Source organism: Aphelocoma coerulescens, chromosome 3 (assembly GCF_041296385.1).
Source record: "Aphelocoma coerulescens isolate FSJ_1873_10779 chromosome 3, UR_Acoe_1.0, whole genome shotgun sequence".
In the NCBI taxonomy this organism is placed as follows: Eukaryota; Metazoa; Chordata; class Aves; order Passeriformes; family Corvidae; genus Aphelocoma; species Aphelocoma coerulescens.
This window is the reverse complement of record NC_091016.1, coordinates 29,699,971-29,720,110: the sequence shown is the minus strand read 5'-3', so window position 1 is coordinate 29,720,110 and position 20,140 is coordinate 29,699,971. Positions and strand designations below refer to the sequence as shown.

At 35.8% G+C, this 20,140-nt stretch overlaps 1 protein-coding gene across 21 annotated transcripts in view; it reads left to right on the top strand.

The window, feature by feature from the left end:
• Positions 1-20,140, top strand: part of SYT14 (synaptotagmin 14) — a 117,620-nt gene that overhangs the window by 44,503 nt on the left and 52,977 nt on the right. For 18 of the 21 annotated variants that reach the window (XM_069009649.1, XM_069009647.1, XM_069009644.1 and 15 more), the window contains one exon: positions 9,620-9,784. In XM_069009649.1, coding sequence (XP_068865750.1) covers positions 9,673-9,784 — 112 coding nt within the window. In that variant the 5' untranslated portion in view covers positions 9,620-9,672. Of the gene's footprint in view, positions 1-9,619; positions 9,785-10,665; positions 11,941-16,246; positions 16,466-20,140 lie in introns of those variants that run through there. The other 3 variants (XM_069009651.1, XM_069009628.1, XM_069009629.1) reach the window with 3 other exon arrangements.

Sequence of the window (20,140 nt, the reverse complement as noted above, 5' to 3'; positions counted from 1 at the left end):
GTTAAGCTGCCAACTACATTTAATCCAAATGGAAAAAAGTAACATTTATTCATTAGTTTCATTTTACAGTAGAAACGTTATTATGTTGAAAGTCAACTGCATCTGATACTCAAGTTATCTTACACTATTTGTGATAGTCTATGCTAAGTAACTGCCTCCGAAAAAGAAATAAAATAATTTTCCCCTTTCTCCCTGCTGTCATCCAGTTGGTAGAACTACTTTTCTTCATCAGGAGAACGGTGATGCCACAGATGGTAGCAAATTTCTTTAAATTAGATAACCTGAAATGAATGTAAAATGCAAGTATATGTTGTTTCTATACTCATTTAGGGGTTCAGATTTGGGCAGTACAAAGTAAAGTGCACTTTCTCTAATTACAAAGAGGAATAAAAACTCCCCATTAGGAAAGTATAAACAATTAAAGCTATTTTTATAAAATATGAAGAACATAGTAATTAATACTTTTTTTCAAGGCTTGACAAAATGTTGTATCCCGTGAATACTTAACTTCATAGACTTGGGAGATATTTAGAAGTATTTCTACATGTTAAAAAAAAAAAAAGTAATAATGTTAAGATTAACACCATCAGAATACATACTGAATTTTGCACTCTGTTGGAAAAGTAATCTGCATGTACACATTTTGGATTAGAGAAAATTTAATACAAAGTAAATACAAAGCTTACTGATGCCCATACAGAAAACAGAATCTTATTTTTGTGTGTTCTATGTTTGGAGTCTTCTGGAAAGCAGCAGCTACTGGGGAAAGTGCTCTTCTGGAAAGCAGCACTTAATTCCAACTATGGCAGTATCTTTTTTTTTTGTGGCAAGTTTTGTGTAAGAACTTTGCTATATCCAAACCCTGGCCTTCACTCAAGTTCTCATGTTCATTTAATCATTTTTGCCACGCAGTACTTTGCTGTATATCCTGGTTAATTGCTGTTGGATTACATGGATTGTCTCATGCTTTGTTGTTAATTGTAGTGTCTGATAGGGAAAAATGAGGTTTTAAAGTATTTTTTTTTTCATAGATTATTTTTCTTTCTCTGTAGTGGAGAGCTACTTTGTAATGGGTATGAACTTTTAAACTGCAAGCTTCTAGACCCCTGTGGGTCTTTAATACCTTTGCTTTGGGAGGATTATTTGAGAATACCATTAAAAAATTATAATCACTGCTGTTCTCTTACCCACTGTGTGGATAATAGTCATGTAATATGCTATGTAATTGCAACAGATTATTGGGATTTGGAGGTAATCAAGATGATTCCATGATCAGTGTCTATTCCAAGTGGCAAATGTGATGCTTCCTTCGCTGTTTCTTTTCAGAGATTTCTGTTGTGAGATACTACTTAATCAGAGATGAATTCTGTGTAAGAGAGAAAAGGCATTGAGGGACTGGTAAATCAGCAGGGATGGCAGGCTGACAACTTTTTCAGCACATAAGGATTTAGGAATTAAAAGATTTCTGTCAAAAGTTTAAATCTCCATCTCAGACTATGACTTCAGTTATTCCTAAATTCTTTCTTAGATCAGTGGTTTTTTGGAACGAAGGGTCCTCTTTTTCCTGTAATTAAATTCATCACCAAAAGACAGTTTCAGCATCGTATTTTAAAAGAAAGGGAAGAGAATCCTGGAAAAGACAATCTGTAAAGGCAGTACAAGAGCTGCCACAGGGGCAGGAACTGATCTCTTCTCTGTGGTGCCCAGTGACAGGACCCAAGGGAGTAGCCTGAAGCAGTGTCAGGGGAGGTTTAGGGTGGATATCAGGAAAAGGCTCTTCACCCAGAGGCTGTTTGGGCACTGGCACAGGTTCCCCAGGGCAGTGGTCACAGCACGAAGCCTGGCAGAGCTCAAGGAGCATTTTCACTTCTTTGGGATGGCGCTATGTGGGACTAAGAACTGGACTTTGATCCTTTTGGGTTCCTTCCAGCTCAGGATATTCTATGGTTCTAGAATTCATTTTATGAAGTAAATGAACTCTATTTGATGTAAATATTTAGTCAAGTAATTTAATTGATCATAATAAAATAAACTGAATTTTTAAATCAAAACACATTCTAGAATATCTTCCTGTGTGTAAGGATTCCTGGAATCTAGATGTTAAAATGTATTTTTCTTATTAGCCCTTGTAATTAGATATTAAGAAAACAAAGGGAAAAAGAAGTCCTGCTTTGTCTCTGTAGCAGGGCATATTATCCCTCAGCCAGGGGGAAGTGACATAAACTGAATGTTAAAAAAAATTGCTATTATTTCTGATAAATTTCCACTGGAATAGGAGTGACAATTGAGTTAGACCAGTGTAGCTTTCATGATACCCTAGTTCCAGTAAACTTTTCATGTAAACAAACACATTTATTTTTTGCCTAAGATGGCACGTTTTAGAAATTAATCCAGAAGTGGCATCATGTATCACTTCGGGTAATTTAAGTTTTGTGTTTTCCTCAGTATTTCTTTGAAAGGTCTATTTGAAGGGCATTGTTATTCCAAGTAGGAAGTTAAATAAGCACTTTCATCCTCGTTTCATTCTATCAGTCTTAAAAAATTTCTGAGAGGTTCATGTTGCTGAAATTGTTAATAATTTTCTTATTTAGGAAATGCGATGCTCTTTTCAGTTTTGCATTGAAATTGAATTGAGTGGTCATTTCAAGTTCACGCTCATTTGAAATTGTGTCATTCAGGGTTATTTCCTGGATGTGAACACTTAAAATGTTGAAGTACAGGTAGCTCATGTTGCAGGGGCTTGTAATTTGTACTGGAGATTGTGTAAACTTGCTGTACAACAAAGTGCAAGATGCAGTGTCGTTATTGTTATTTTGTTGGTGCCTTATTATCCAAGAGATGGGACGATCATGATGATCATGATTTATTACTTGAAAATCAACAAGGCATCAGTCTCAAAGGCCTTGAGCTAGTAACAAGTCGCCATAATGGAGAAAGTCAGGAGTTTCAGAGTTACATCCTGATTTATAACTTTCTGGTCCAATAAGCAGACTTGTTTTGACTCTGTAACCTATCACCTTTGATCCTTGTTACTGCATTGTGTCTGTTTCACAACCAATGGCTTTCTAGCTCACGTTCACACATCTACTTCCATTAGAACATCTAAATTCTTAACTTAAACTATAAACTCACATTGCTATACTTAAAACCCTTCACCATATCACCTAATACATTTTCTTACTTCCAACTATAGAAACCTAGGTTTATAATTTTACTGCTTAAAGTATGTATAGGTTTGTCATTACATTAATACAAGTTCTTTCCAGGGCTGTAAATTAAACTCATTAATGCCTGTGGAAGTTTCTGTTTTTCTGTTTCCCACAATGCAGGAGCAACAAATCTAGAGGAAGGAACATCATAAAGCTGACAGAATAAAATGTATTTAGCATAGTATGCTGCCAGATGTAGCCATGAGTAGTGGGCCAAGGGAAGAAGTCTGTGCTGCATAAGGAAAGGCAAAATGCAATTTTGAATTGGAGGGGGTGGCATCTTTGTACAGAAGAGTTTCAGTTTTAACGTAAATGCAGCTAAAAAATTAAAACCATTGATACATGAGATGTAATTGTATGTTTTAAGTTGAGCTGAAAGACTTCCTGATGTCTCTTTTGGCAAAACATGGAAAAATAGGTAAATTTGTAGAAGGGAATTATGTAGTTCCAGTGTTTTATATGGCAGATAGAAGAAAGAATGAAACAGGAATCATAGGATAGATATTTGGAATTTTGTCTTTTGACATGTTCAATTAAATGTTTAGGGTTGATTGTCTGTCTCTGATTTTTAGCAGCAACATCAGCTAGTCAATTTTTGTGGTACAGTTGCTTCTGTTTTTTATATGGGAAAGCATTCTAATAGTGATGCTGCCATATATAGTTCATGTTTGGGAAGCAGTGCAGGTAGTCAAGAATTTAATCTTTTAAGTCTTCCAAGGCAACAGTGGATTAACTATTATCCCCTGTAGGTGTAGCATTTTGTTTAGGTAAAAAAAGTTGCATTCACTTGTTGCTTCTTCAACTACTCCAGCAAATAGAAAGATAATAATTATGTACAAATTCACAAATTGCTGTGAAACGTTGTGCATTGAGTTTCCATTGTCAAAGAAAAGCTCTTTAGAAAGAGCACAAAATCGTAGGTAGCCTTCAAGTTCAGTTACTCACTTTTGGAGAAGAGACAATCCTATGTAATTAGTAAAAAAAAATTTACATGTAAATTGACACATATGAAAGTACAGTCCCTACTCCTGTTTGAGTAATCAGTCAGACCAAAGTATTCACTTGTGAGCAGGCGGAGGTGTGGAGGGATTCATTTGGTTTTTTCTGTTATGACATGAGTTGTCTGTGAGAAATAAATACATCCTGTTTGGAAAGAAGTAATTCAAGCATGGAAAAAGGCAGTCAAGGCACAAATCTTGTTGTTTCGTTCAGTAACCTGCTCAGCTTTCTAAAAACATGCTAATTTCTTGTGCAAGTGGCAAAGTTGGAAAGAAGTGACAAGCAGCATTTGGCATTCAGATGAAAATGTTTTGAGCTGGACAGCTCAGATTATTTCCATGGAATGTCAAGATGTACTGGTGTAAAAAATGCATAACAGTAAATCATTCTTCTTCAGGACTAAATACAAAACAACAGTCCTGTACATTTAAAAGAATTTAAAGGGCTAAAATATCTTAGATCAAGTTGTAAAAAAAAACCCAAAACCCCAAGTTATAAATAAAAACAAACTTACATATTTAATTTCAAATGTTTTTTGTGCTAGGATCCTAAAGGTAATTGGCATTTTTCGGATCATACCCCCTAGTTACGTAATTTGTGTCCAGAGAGCTAGTATTGCATTTGTAAATGAGTAATTGAAACATCACTAAGATAACAGTGTGGCTTTGTACATTGCTAGCTAAGTGAGTAGTATGATGTAGAGTGTGAAAACTCAAAAAATAATTGACTGGATATTAAATACAGTTGGGGCTAGATATATACTAAGATATTAAATGCCTTTCAATTGAAAGTAAAAAATGTTTCCTATTTTTAAAATGTCTGAGGATTTTCTTTGTTTTGGTGCTATTTATTTGAAGATGCCATTATTTTTTGGAGAGTTTGAAACATTTTTTGGAAATAAAAAAATATTGCATAACAGCGAAGTTATTATTTGAGAAAGGTGCTAATTTGATATTTAAGATGAAGAGATGGTAAGTTTTTGTGTTCTAATACTTTTGATTCTAGTGTTGATAACAACAAAATGGAATTAAAGTGATGTTAATGTAATACTTCTGTAATGACTTTGACTTTCTATGCCACTTCCATAGCCAGCAATTCAATTAGTCTTGGAAACTTTGTAGAAAGACATTTGTTTTTTTAGTATTTCTAAACCTGCCTTATATTATAATGAATTTCAAACATAAATTCAGAATTTAATTGTTGTTTTTCTTAAGAACCAAGAGTAATTATGAAGCTTATACAAGTAGGACATTTGAACCTGAAGTATGATTTTGAGAAAATACTGATTTTTTTTCTGGTTTCCAATAGTAGAAGAAACCACTGAGAACCTCTGGGAGTTTTTAAAATGCTTTCCATGGTACAGTTAATGCCCAGACAAATCAGAATTTGACAGTGCTTTGAATCAAAGTAATTTTGGTGGCATAGATGCCACCAAAGGTGGCATAGATGCATTTTTTATGCAAAAAAAGAACTTTTTATTTTTTTTCTCTCTGTGAGGTATACCTGCTTGACACTTCAGCTGTGAGAAACTAACTGAAGGATTAATGTGATGTATAAAACCTGTATTCATGGATGGGAATCTGTACACATTTCATGTGGAAAATTGAAGTACTTTTTTTTTTCCTGGCTTTATAATGGTAATATATTACAGGATTTCAGCTTGATAATTTACCTAATCTGTGAACAAGTATTCCAAGACTCTTTACATGAGTGCAAATTGATACAGAAATACAATTTTCAAGTCCTATGTTCACACTGAATTACATAAATAATTAATTAGTCCTGCTGCAGCTAAAGTTTCATTCTTTTTGTAAGGTATCAGCCAATGTTTCTTTTTTCACTCCAGAAAAATGTCATCAGATACTGTGTTTCCATAGAGAACTATAAGGCTTTCAGACAGTGCCTTTTTTTAACTACTTAGTATCCGGGAAGTAGTGGAGAAAAAAATCCCAAAGTACTCAGTTTTCAAGTTCCTTTTAGGCTGTGGTTAACTTCCTTAAGCACATATTTTGGTGGATCAAAGCTGTTTGGTGAACAATATAAGCATAAATAAAAACTTAAAAGTTGCAGTTTAAATCTACATCAAATGTGACATATGGGAAAGTGTTTTTCCCTGAAGATGTTGTATAATTAATCTATCCTATTAAATGGAGACTGTTACTGCCCTTTATTGAGATCATTCCATGACTGGAATTCAGTTAAATCTCCTGCTTAAAGCAGTCTGGACACTGAATTCAGGCAAAGTTGCTTAGGACAGCCTGCTCCAATAATAAAGTAATCATTCTCATAGTTCATTCGATGGTCCCATGAGCATTTATCTGCCTTCTGATCTGTCTTCTTTTTTGCATTCTCATCACTTTCTGACTTGTTCTGTGGACCCCATATTGGTGTCACACCTTCTTCATATCTCACACTGGTTTCCTCCCTGATCATCATTAACCTGTGCCACCTTCTATGGCACTCTCACTTCTGCTGGTCCCTGTGTTCTCGTGAATCACAGTTCCCTCTTGCTGCTTTTTCTGCCACTGCCTCTGTGTTTGATAGGTGTTACTGCTGGAAGTTATTGAAGAATGAAGATTTTCTGCTCTGGGCCCCATCTCTAGTCTCATTTGGGTCAGGATAAATAATTCAGAGAAAATTTGGTGTTATTCCAATAGCCCCAGACATTCTCAGTTATCCATATGCAGTGTTGGAAGGGGTGAGAGCATGACTCCTGCCAGCAGAACTTTGGGAGATTTCATCTGTTAAGCTTTGAGGTCAAAAAATTAATATATATGAACTGAGGCTTTTGTCAAATCTCAGAGTATTCCCGTGTGTGGGAAGATTCCATGAAAGTGGTAAATAGACACCTGGCAAACAATAAATGAGCGCCTGACACATGCCGAAGTTCATGATAATTAAAATATTAATTTAAAAAAAAAATAGCTGCTTTTCCTCTCTCTTCCAGAATAGAAATCCACTTTTCTCACCTTGTTACCCCTCTTGATGCAGCAGGATGTCTCATTTGAAGTTGTTGGCAAGTTGAAGTTGTTGGCAAGTTCCTTTTCATGGGAAAATTTTCAGGGCTGGTGTAGGCAAAATGTTACATGATCTCTTCTGCTCAGAGGTAAGAAGGGAAGCAAAAATAATTGTCAGTTTTAGATAGGTCTGGATGTCCAGCTCAAAACAGAAGTGCAAATCTGTCCAATTTGTTTTTCATGGTGGAAGGCATGTTTCTTTGGATCTTTCTTTGTCAGATTTAAAAGACACCTGTGTAATAATTTAAGAACAGACACAAATGTTCCCTGCCATCCTGCAAAACGAACTGAGGAGGTTGTGGAACTACATGTGTTTCTCAGTCAGTACTTTTACATAGATGTATGAGCCCAGATTTACAAAGGGCATATGTCGAATAAGAGAATGATATCATTTGGAAGGCTCTTGGGAAAGTAATTTGCAGTTCAGTCCCTTGCTCAAAGCAGGGATAACATTGAAGTTGGATTCTATAACTGATCTAGGCAATCTGTTCCAGTGATAAACTCCTCTCATTCTGGATTTTTCCCGCCTCATCTCTACATTTTTCTTGTAGTTATTTCGGACTCCTGCATCTTGTCCTTTTGTATTGCATCTCTGAGAATGCAGAGTCTGTTGCCAGCTTTTCTTTAATCCCACTCCTTTTTACATAGTTAAAGATGTTACCATGCAGCATTATAGTCCTAAAGTGGAGTGCCAAGATCATGGCAATCAGAATTTGTAAATCTGATAAAACTTCATAAATCTTTATTAAATAGGAAAAAATCAACCCCCAAGAATGGGATTTATGGTGTTGTGTATAGAGTCTTGCAAAGTCAGCAGGAAGAAAAGGATATGTGAAATCCCAACTTTCATCCAGATGAATGCAGTCATGTTCAGCTTGGAAAGATGTGTTGTCTGTGTGCTGTGGCCACAAAATCCACTCTTAGGTGCTACTGTCCCTGTTTAGAATGCAGGTTTGAGACATAACTGAGCCTATAATGTTTCTTAATTATCAGTACACTAGTAATAAGCTGGTTAACAGATTAATTAATCTGTTACATATCACTAGGGATCACTTACAGTTCTGTAATGCTTTACACGTTTGTTAATTGCATGTAGTTATTGAATTCTATCACATTTTTGCCTATAAATTGTACACAAATATTGTTGAATTGCAGTTTTATAACCCTTCACTTTAACCTCCCACCCTACTTCACAACAAATTTGCAATTTGGTTGCTATTTTAACTTCTCACTTCAAGTTTTTTGGATGTAAACTGCATGGAGAGTCCACTGGGTTTCTTAAGGGGCTTCCCTCTGACATCCTGGCAGCCTTTATTAAAGAAGCAGTTCAGCTGCATTATAGTCTGTGGTCGTCCCCACTCCTTTCAAAAGATCTGCCCTCTCTTGGTCTTTAACTGCTTTTATAAGTTGTTACTTATTTCTCACATTTCTCGACTGTTGTTTTTACTGCTCTTCTATATCCCTTTCTCTACCCAGTCTCCTTTCAAATAAACAAATAAACCCTTTAAATACTCTTTCCTCATTGCTTCAATTTGCTACATCCATTTGCAGATTTCATATATTTCTAAAACCTGCTCCTTCATAATCTTGGTCATAAATGGTACAATTGATGTTAGGTACTGAAGGACTTCAAAGATTCTACACCTGCCAAAGATCCCCAACACTGCCTTTCAGTTATCTGCTTAATAGCAATTACATATTTTTTATTTTACATACTCTCTAAGACATATCAGTCTACTTTGGCCTTTTTCCCCCTCTGCCTGGTTTTAAGTGTGCTTTATCTCTATTCCACTTACCTCTTTCTTGGTTCATAAGCAAGTGAACTTACATGCTTTTTCTCACTCTCTTTTTTGCTCTTTAAGTATCCTCTTGTCAGGGAGCAGTATGGGCCAGCTGGTCCCTGAGAGAAGAGGAGCCAGGTGCTGGACATAACAAGGTGGACAGGGCAAGGGCTCCGTCCCTCCTTGGCAGCATTGTCTCAGAGCTGGCCCTGAGCACAGTTAGCCAAACCTCCAGAAGATGGGGGGCTCTTAGCTCCTTTCCAGTGCTCTGTCTCTCAGGTGTTCCATCTGAAATCATTGGTCTTGGCAACTTCTGGTAATTTCCCCATTTTTCTGCACAGACTGTCCCATCCTCCATCAGAGCCTCTTGCTCGCAGTGTCAGTCCCTCTCAGATTAGGACCAGATGCTTTTCTGTTCTTTGAAAAGATGATTAAGTGTTAACTCAGATTTAAATGGTGGGGTTTTAGTTATTTAAATGATGGGGTTTTCATTATGTTTTGCATATGTATTTGCATCTTTTGAGGTATTTATTAATGATCAATTCTGATAATATTACAGCTTTCCAAACTTTTACAAGGTTTTTAAAAATGTGTTTCTTTCTGTTTCTTTTAGTATCTCCTGAAGCAATTGGATTCCTGTCTGCGGTCGGGGTGTTCATTATTCTCATGTTACTACTTTTCCTATATATTAATAAGAAGATGTGTTTTGAAAATGTTAGTGGTTTCCCAGATCTCGATTCAGGATACACTACAAGAAAGAATTCACAAGATAAACTTTGTAAGTATCTGACATACAGTGTACTAAACTCGATTATAAGAATGCACATTTTTACAAGGATGTAGCAACACATCAAATGTTGGGTTTTCCTGTGACTGCAGTACTCAGAAAGGAACAAATGTTTGTATCCACAAGCCACAGAAATTCAACAGCTATGTAACCAAAGAGTTTGCATGGGGAGATATTTCTCTTGCCCTCTGAGAATACTCTTGACCTTATTTTAAACATTCCATAATTTTGTATAATTAAATCTTTTCGAGTAAATTTGTGGATGGGATTGTTGGATTTTTACTCAGCCTGTTAAAATCCTTCACCATACTTTTGGAGAAGGTCTTGCTTTTATTCACCTGGAAAATAATTTTAAAGAATAATTTTAATGACATCTTGTATCTGACTAACACATTATTGAATATTTTTTAATATAACGAGGTCTTTAAGGATCATATGTAATGAAAGAACATAGACCTTGAAAAAGATATTGAGGGTTGGTAAAACAACCTCTTCCTACTTTTGTGCTGTGAAAATTAAACAGGCTTTGTTATCTGTCTTGAGAGAAAGAGACAGGCACCAGAGAACAGAATGTGAAATTGAAGAGTCCTTCTTCCCCTCTACCTCTTTAAAAGATGTAGCTAAATTTTTATTTTCAATTTTCTAGGAAGAAAAAAACTTTTCCCCCCAGAAATTGTCTGTTCTTAGCTTTCTTTTTTTGCTACAAAACAAGTCTTGATGTTCTAAAATGTCTTTATGTAAAAGACAACAAATATTTTGGGGCGAAGAAGTCTCCATGATGTGTGTTGTGTTACGTTAAAAGCTTGTTTTAGTGTGACATGGATGAAAGGATATAATTTAAATGTCTCACAACTTCTTCTTTGCAGGTTAGAATAAAAAAAAAAAATTCCACCTCACACAGTAGTCTTGTTTTTGAAAATAATGAATTTTATTATGGCTAGTTGATGCTGCATTTGATGAAAGACTATGGTTTTGCTGGTTGATTGTGGCTTCACTTCAAGATATTTATTTAGCTGGTTTTTTATTATTTTCAATGCATATTGAATGAAAAGATGAAAGCTGCAACTTCCCCTGGTAAATGTATTGATTTTTGAGATAGCAAAGGCAAATAGCTCTGACATTGAAGCTGGAGAATCAGAGATGATCAGTTTGTGAAACAGAGGACCTCTCACTATTAAAAGCTGTTGCTGAATAAGCTGGACAAATGGCATTTTTTAGAAACCTTCACCAAAATCTGAACCTTCCCTCTGTGTCTTCCCTGGTGGACACGCTCAGCAGCGCTGTGGATGACCTGGCCAGTGTTGTTGGCGAGGTCGGCTACTCTGTAGCTGACTCAGTGACAGAGCAAGTAACAAGCATCATCAGTGGCCTGCGGGCAGAAGATGAGAGCTCCAAAACACATAGTGATAAACCTGTAGAAGGCAGAGAGGAACACACACCGTCATTAAATCATTCTCAGGAAAGTAATATGAAAACAAAGAGAAGTGCTGCAGAACACAAAGAGACTCATAATTCCGATTCGTTCGATTTTGTAAGAAAAGGTACAAGTCAAGTTGGAGTATCTGACCATGTCTCAAACAAAAGCCAGTGCCAGTTAAGAGGCACAGATAATAATAACCCTGTCAGTGATGCAGAAGTACCTCAGGATTTGAAGACTGTAGGAGGACCTTTTAAAAGGGAAGCAGTAGGGGGAAATGAATGTTTTATAAATGGTAAGGATAGTAACCTGAAAAGTAATAAATTTACTGTGGAGCAATCTATTGAGGAGCAAGAGAATTGTCTGTATGCAGTATCAGATAATTCTAAGAATCATGTGCATAAAAAAATCAAACCACAGTCACCTGGAGTTGATTTTAAAGATTCTGGTGAAGTGCACAGTATGAATGTTCCCCAAGATTTAGAAACAAAACTTGTTGAAGTACAGAAGGAGAAATTATCAGGCCCCAGCTTGAAGAAGATGCACAATGACCGTCTTAATTGCCTTAATGAAATCAAAGAAAAGAAATCTGAAGCCTTCTTTGACAGAAAAGGAAAACCCATCTCAAAGGATGAAGGCAATGTGTCAACTACAATTGCGAATAAGGGTAAAAGGGAAAGCTCAAAGAAATTAGAAAGAGAGCTATATAATAAGAAGACAGCAGGAAAAGGTGAGGAGTCTGTCAGCAAACTGCATTCTTCCGCCTTTCCTGAAACTTATGATATTTCCTACTTTTTTCACCTAATTCGCACATTTAGTAATAGCTTTTCCTGTGAGTGAAAGTAGGCTTGTTTGTTTCAGTGCTTCATTTTCTAATTATGTTGATATTTCTTGGAAGTTAGTTACTTGCCAAAATATTACGTAAAGGAACTGATTAATAAATGCCTTTTCTAAGTTTACTCTTTCTCTATACGGTTTTTCTTGCCTTCTCTGCTTTGTAGTGTTTTTCTGCCTTTCAGTTTCTGCTGAAAACTATGAATTAATTAATTCTGGAAATTAATACTTGTTCTGTGAAAGTGATTTTTATTTTGTTTCTTTTAAAAGCATTGCATAAGATGTGCTATGATGATAAAAGAAATAACTTCTTTTGCATTTACATTACAGTAGATCTTCAGAATATTTCTGGGCTATGTAAGATAATGATTTCAACACACAATGAGAATGAGACACTCAATGAGAAATGGCAATTAAGCGATTTTAAGTATAGAAAGAAGTGAAGGAGGCTTATCTTAAAGTTGTAGTCTTAAAAGAAAACCTGTGTTGTTGTTATGGATACTTTGTGTGCCGTCTTCGACATCTAATCTTAGTGTGATAAGGGAATTGCAATAACAGTTTGTGAGTAAGAAGTAAAACCTTGCAATTTTACATACTTTTGCAGGCTGCATAGTAAATTTTTAAAAAGCAACACATGTTTTTCCAGAGGTGCTGATTCTGTAAAGAAATGAATGATTTCCTAATAGAAACACATTTTTTTCTTCAGTTGTGTGTGTTTTCCTTATCTGAAAATTTCAGTTATCTGCTTTGTTGAGTTTTGGTTTGGTTTTGTTTGGTTGGTTTTTTTTTAATTTGAATTAGGAGTGTTTTCCATGTTTGTATGATAAACTATGATCTTATCTATCTCTTTCCATAATACTGTATTTGTAAGGTATATTCTCTCAAAAATGGCATTTAGGTCCCATAATAAGCAAATTAATAGCTTTCAATAGGTTAATAATTGCTCATGACCCATGTCAGCCAAATAAAGGAAAGATTTTACTAAGAACATAAATTCTCTTAGGCAAGTTTCCAAATAAGGTACAAAATTCAAATGAGAAGTAGCAAGCAAAAGGCATAAAACCCTGAGATTTTTTTTTTCTTGATGTACAGGAGCTATTTTTTCCCAAGAAACTGAAACCAAGAATTGTAATTTAAAAAAAATATTTGCATGAATAGCTTATTTTTTAACTTCAAGGAGGTTTTTAAGTCCTCTGAAGAGGTCTTGCTTCATGACTTATAATAATGTATAATGGTACACATTCTCTTTCTTTTATGATGGGAACTGGAGAAAAAATAAAAGCTGCTATCACTGAGAGCTTCTGGGTGCTTACAAAAGTCAGTGTATTATTAGAGACATAACTTTCAACTCTTCTTTCAAACATGTTGCTACATGTTTTATACTATTCCATTCTTTATGCAGGCTGATTAATGAACCTGATTTCGTATTTGTGAATACATTTCTTGTAATGTTAAAGGATGCACCTAATACTGATGTCTGGCACTGTATTTTAGGCCTGGTACACTCTGCTTTAATTACAGCTGTGGAAATCTGTAGAAGTTTCCTATGTGGCAGGTTTCAACCTCTGGAGGGCCATATGAGATACAGAATTTTACCCTGTGTTACAGCAAAGGAGACTCCTTTTTCTGGGCAGCCTCTTGCAGTGAATGTGTTAGCCAGAATATATCCTACTTGGTGTGATATTTTCAATAAGTGATCAGTGAAATTGAACTTGCTTTATAGCCATCTATAAATGGGAAGGACCATATCTGCTAGACTTGAATTAATAGCCTAGAGTTGAAAGATCTAGTTGCTCCTTAGCAGTCTTTTAAGGCACCATTTAACCTATAAATAGTAAATTAAGTTGATGTACACATTGTGTGTAGAGCTGGTAGCCCCACATTCAGGTAAGGTTTTCTGACATTTTGCATTTCAAGACCTTATTATGAGTTTCCTAAATTGTGTGCCAAATTTGAAAGAATTGTGAGGAAATGAGGCATACTTTCTGTCTTAAATCCTATTGTTTAATTTTTTTCCCTAAGTTATAGTTTAAAATCTTTATCTGTTTCCGAAAATAGATTATGGGAAAAACATGCTGGCTATTTGTGCAAAAAAATAAGTAGATTTCACATCAGCTTCATAAAGATGCTGTGGCACCTTTGTGTATTGGAATATGTGCTCGAAATATGGGAGAGCTCTTCTCCCATATCAGAGATGCCCATGTTCTTCTATGAAAAAACACCTAAGTTTGACAAAGTTGGAAATTTTTGGAAAGTTTGCTTTTTGAAAAGACATGGTAAACACTTCTTGTACTTTGCTTGTTAAATTCACTGACCATCCCATTTGCACTCATATGCTTCATTGTAGGGATTGAAGAGCAGAGCAGGACTTCTTACCCTGCCTTTGATACTTATGGTTACTGAAGGACACTGGGAGTTTGAAGAGAAGAATTCAGAATAAACATATTCTATGTGACAACAGAAATTTCCTGAGCAAATAGGACATGATGCACATGGTGGATTGGGATTTGAATTAGGAGGGGTAACAGCTGTGGAGAGAACTGATAACCTCATGTGAAGGTGGAGAGACTAAGGGTGAAAGACCAAGGTTACATGAGTAGTTGGTTAAGTGCAAACAAAGAGAGTTTGGGGTAGACTAGAGAAAGAGAATAGAGGAAATCATCATAAGAGACCAAAATTGGGTGCTTGGAGCAAGAACTTGGAATATGGGTCTGGGAGGCAGGAACTTGGGATGGGATGCTACTTGTATAAATGTAACTTTCCAGAAGACTTCTTACCTAAACTTGCAGCAGAGGTTTTTCTGTATGAGTACCAGGGAGAAAAAGACCTCTATGGGAAGCAGTTCCTAAAAGTAGGAAGGATGGACCTCTGTAGTACTAAGAGGCAAACACTTGACTGTAAAATAGCCTAGATGGCTGACATACATTGACTCATTTAACATGTACATTGAGTACATTTAACTGGCTGAATTTTGAGTAAGCTGAATCTGTCCTCTAGCAGGAATACCCAGCCAGAGGAGTGAGACTGACTGGGCATGAAGGCAGACACTAATGGGAGTGGAAATGCAGATCTAGAGCTGAGGGCATAAAAGCAGGGAGGGGAGAAGCAGTTGAGCGTGGCTGGATAGTGTGTTAGACAACATTCCCTCAGATTCAGGAGCTGAAAAACAGCATTATGGGCATCTCAGAGCTCTGCTGGTAATGGAAATCAAGTGGCAAATCATACACCGTAGGCTTGCTCTTACAGTAGAGGTAATGCTGACTTCTTTTGAGTTTCCATGAACTCTCAATGCCTATTGGAGTCTGAGATCTACAGAACCTCTGCAAGGCATGGTAAATTTGGGCAGAATCCATTTGAACTTTGGAAAAAGGGAGGAGGAAATTTTCCCTTTACAGAAATAAAAATGCAGCTAGTCTTTGATTTGTGGGAGGAAGTCATAGTCTTTGATTTGTGGGAGGAAGTCATGCTTGAGATGTAGTTGGAAAATGTTGGCCACAGGAGTGGGCACTACAGAACTGCTGTAAAAGAATTAACTAGGTAGATTCTTTCCTGTGTAATTTTTGCTGTTGCCAGATATCTGCAGTAAAAATCAGCATTAGTTTCAGTTATTGAACAAGGAGCTGTTTATTGTAAGTTAAATAAAATTGTGCATGCAAACATCTTTCACTAGCATTTTCTCATTTGTTATTGTGAGTTTAAGCACTACTGGCATAAATATCCTAAAGATGATTTTGTTGTAGGCTTCTTTTTGTAAATCAGTTTCATTTCTGTGCTATGCTACATGCTCACAGCAAAAATCAGCTGGGAATGTAGGATCAGGAGCTGCTTGCTTGATATGTTAGGTATCCAAATGTAGTATTGCAGCAGTGTTGGATTTACTTTACATAAATTATTTTAAGCATTTTCCTACTTAATGGTTTCAAGAATGTCTATGTGCCGCCTTACATGCATTGATCTGTTTTCTGTTGAAAAGTGTAAGAATGGTTTTTTGGGGCTTAATGATCTTTCAGGTCTTCCAGAAAATGAAAACAGCTCTCAGCAATTACAAAATCATAATGCTTGTAATTACAACAAGATATTTTAAAAATATTACAGAAATTTTAATTGAAATGGCTTAAATATCTTCAATGATAACCTCTTACGGTTATTTTCTTGTATTCTATTTTGAGCTGTAGTCGATTTGCTTTATTTTATTCAAACAGACAATTCTTATATGAGTAAAGACCAGCATGGTTCATCATCTGAGAGTGAAGATGAAGCACTGGGTAAATATCATGAGGCCTTGTCTAGAACCCAGAGTTCCAGGCTGCCAGTGGTGGATGGCAGACAGCAAAAAAACTATATATGGGAAACCAGACAAAAATATAGTCCCCTGTCTGCAGAATATGATGGATACAGTAGTGAAGCCTCAATAGATGAAGGTAAGAGTGATTTAAAAGCCTTCCTTTTATTCCAAATTTCAGAATTGTGTTCTGGATAAGTAAGTCCTAGACAAGAGCAGCTTGACTAGCAAATAGTCAATGTCTGCAAGAAATATCCAGACACCTCTTATATTAGTGCATGCTCAAAAAAAAACAAAACAAAACCCACACAATTGTATACAGTCTTCCAGAAATACTACAAATGATACAATATCTCGTTATATTAAGTTTAATTTAATTTTGCCATTATTCATTTCATTTTTGGGGCAATTTAAACTGTTTTGATTTAGGAAGGAGACGTGGCAACTCTTGTTGAATTTGTGGTATTATAAATAAAAAGAAGCCATGTTATTCCTGTATTGATAAGCTGTTCTAACAGCAAAGTAAATGGAGTGGGTTATTGGCTACAGTGCATATGGTCATTGCAGTGTGCATTGCTGGAATGTTCTGTATCTTTTCTTCTCATGAAATGACAGAAAGAACTTACTACAAAGGTTAGATTCATGTGTTTTTCCATGGTGCTAAAAGTTGAATTTAAACAATGGATATTTTCTTACATGCTATATATTTTTTGATTTTAAGTTGGGGTGACAGCTTGATGTAGAGGCTGAGAATTCTGCTGTCAATATTTTGTCAATATGCTTTTTGTATTTGAAAATAGCTATGTGAGAACTGTGTCTACAGCCAGTTTCAAGCACAAAAAGTGAACTTCTGTGTAGGTTAGGTAAAAGTCAGATTTTGATACAGATGCTGTGTTATAGTAAGGTATTTTTGGTCTCCCTTTAGTATGTTAAAATGCAAAAGGTTTTTAGTGTTTGATGTTTTCTAATAAAAAGTGGATACATGTAATTAAAAAAATGCTTCACCTTAAGTGTTCTATGCAGTCCAGACAGGCTTGTAAAAATTTACATTTTCTACAATTTGATATAATTAAATGATATAAAAGTCTGTCTGCTGTTGAAATTTGAAATTAGTACATGGTCACTCTTGATTCCAAGCTAAGACTTGAAGGACATGAAAGCCACAGTTAAAATAAGTTGCAGAGTAAAAGGATTCTTTTTTGATGATCAGAAAATTCATTTATTTCCTTTGCTGTTAAACGTAGGGAGGCAGGGATTCTGAGTTCCAGCAAATAGTGAAGGAGGTGCAGAGGTGAGGTCAGGTGGTAAGAACAGATCTTTGAACACTGTGATGGAGAAGGAATAGGAATAGTAAAAGTATGTTTGGTTTTAGTATCTACTGAGGTCTCTCAACAGAATTGGTGGGGGGAATATGAAAGATAAGATACTCAGGTTTTTTTATGGCTTGTGTTACTGTTGGGAAAGAATGATGATGTATATTAACAGGAGATGGAAAAATTACTAGGAAATAATACCAGATATAAATTACACAAGAATTATACAGGAAGATTTCTTTTAGATATCTAGAATAATTTATTTTTCTCTCTGCAAACTACTGAGGCTAGTTGTTGAAATAGCCAGTCATGTGACATTCCTCTTTATATTTTGTAATTGTTCAGAATTTTTAATCCAATTGAATTCATCTTCTCAGTGAAAAGTCCTGAGTTCATCTGAGCTTTTTACTTTGGCTCTATAAGATTTAAGCTTCAGAGGCATTGTGCTACTCTGTACCCATTTTAAAAAAAATTTTATTACTCTGTTCCTTATCATCCTCTTAATTCGTCAGAGTTTGTAGTCACCAATTTTTATCCTGGGGAGGATTTCCAGTCTGGAAATCTGGAGCAGGATTCCAGTCTAAGACAAAAGAACCTTTTTGGCAAGTCCAAATATTGCCTCCAAAAAGTTACAGTGGTTGCCCCCTCCTCATTTTATGTTATTCTTCTATTGCTAATATCTGTCACCAGATACTATTCTTTTTCAATGCTCTCTCCATTCAGGAAGCAGGCTGGATATAAACCCCATTTTAAAATTTATTGTAATGAAAGAACATTCAGGGTTTGGAAGCAAAAAAACTTCTAAAACAAAAGCTATCAAAACATTCTAATTTAAAAACTTAAAATTTTTAACCACATACTTCTACTTGCACAAAAACTTTAATAATGTCAGTATTTTGCTTTTGCTACTGCTTATGAGAGTATTCTCTTCCCACATTTTACAAGGAATGGAGAATCAGCAGTGTTATTTTTTTTTTGACAGCCTGCAATCATTCTACAGCGTGTTTGGCAAAATGCTTGCAGATTAGAGTGATGAGTTTGTCTCATTTTATTAATCCAATATTCTCAACAAAATTATGTTCACTACTATTAGAAAAAAGTTTTGGACATGGCAACAGATTAACAACCTAACATTTCTCACTTCTCAGTGACCTGAAGGTGGCACACTGGAATAATTAGTGTTAGTACTTTTTATGTTCTTCCTAAATTACTTCAAAGAATTTTTGCACAACGATAAAAATGTTTTAGGACAGAGGAAGAGACAGCACATGCCTTATCTGATGATCATTACAGAGGGAAAGCTGCCCAACATAGAACTTCAATGAAAAGAGGTGAAAACCTCATGAAGAAGGCCCACAGTCAGAAATAAATAAGACATTATTACTACCAAGCAGTTCATATTGATGCCTTAAGAGGCCTCCTAGACACAGAGACTGGACAGGAGTAAAAGAATAAAATAGGTATTTATTTGAAAAGCCTTCAAAGGTGCACCCTGGGAGCCAGAGGCTATTGCCAAGATGGACTCCAAGATGGATGACAGGTCACGAGTTCTTCACACTTTTATAGGTTTGGTTCATTTGCATATCAGGGTTAATTCTCCAATTAAAACTTCAGTTTAATGATGTAATTCCCCTCAGCTTACCCTCCCTTAGAGGCTCTTTGGTTCATACTTTTGGGCCTAAGACAGTCTAGGTGTCCTTGGAGAGCAGGCCTGGAGAGGCTTTGTTATGCCTGCCTAGCATGAGAGAACAGAAGTTAACAGGCTACAAGAAACCTCAGAGTTACACACTAAGCAGTACAGAATTTGAAAAATATAAAAGTTAAAACCTAAGGCATCAATATGTGTTCAGAGAAACACTTCACTTAACAGATGACATTAAGAATCTCAGATTCCAAGGAGGGAAGCATCAGCATTCCAGATGTTTCAGTGTGGTTTTTAAAAATGCGAAGCTTTACTGTTCCTTAAACTTGGAAAAAATCTGTAGAAGACTTGATGCCCTGAGAACATGGAAATTATTTGTTAAATACTTGGCTTTTATGGCTAGTGAATTATTTTTATAAAAAGCATAAAGACAGATGATAGAACCATTTCTTGCCTCTTTGGTGGACCAAGCAGTGTGTGTTTAAGTACATTGTTTAATCTGAGAAAAAATTGTCAGTGCATTTGACTTTGTGTGCTTCTGTTTTCTCATATGTGCTTTATCATGTCTATTTCTAAGTGTAACATTTTGGCTGTACTTTCATTGTAAAGCACTGATCACTCCATATGTTGAGCATGTAACACTTGATAGTGTTAAAGTGAAGTGACGAGAGGACAGAATTAATTTTTGTCTCACCACTGATTTCCTCCTGCTCGTTGCTGGTATAGCAGCCCCTGATCATCAAGAATAAGGACAAGGGGGAATGGTTTTAAAGAGATCTGAAAGATCTACTGAAAGTGAGTGGGTTTAGATTAGATATTAGGAAAAAATTCTTTTCTGTGAGGGTAGCAAGGCACTAGA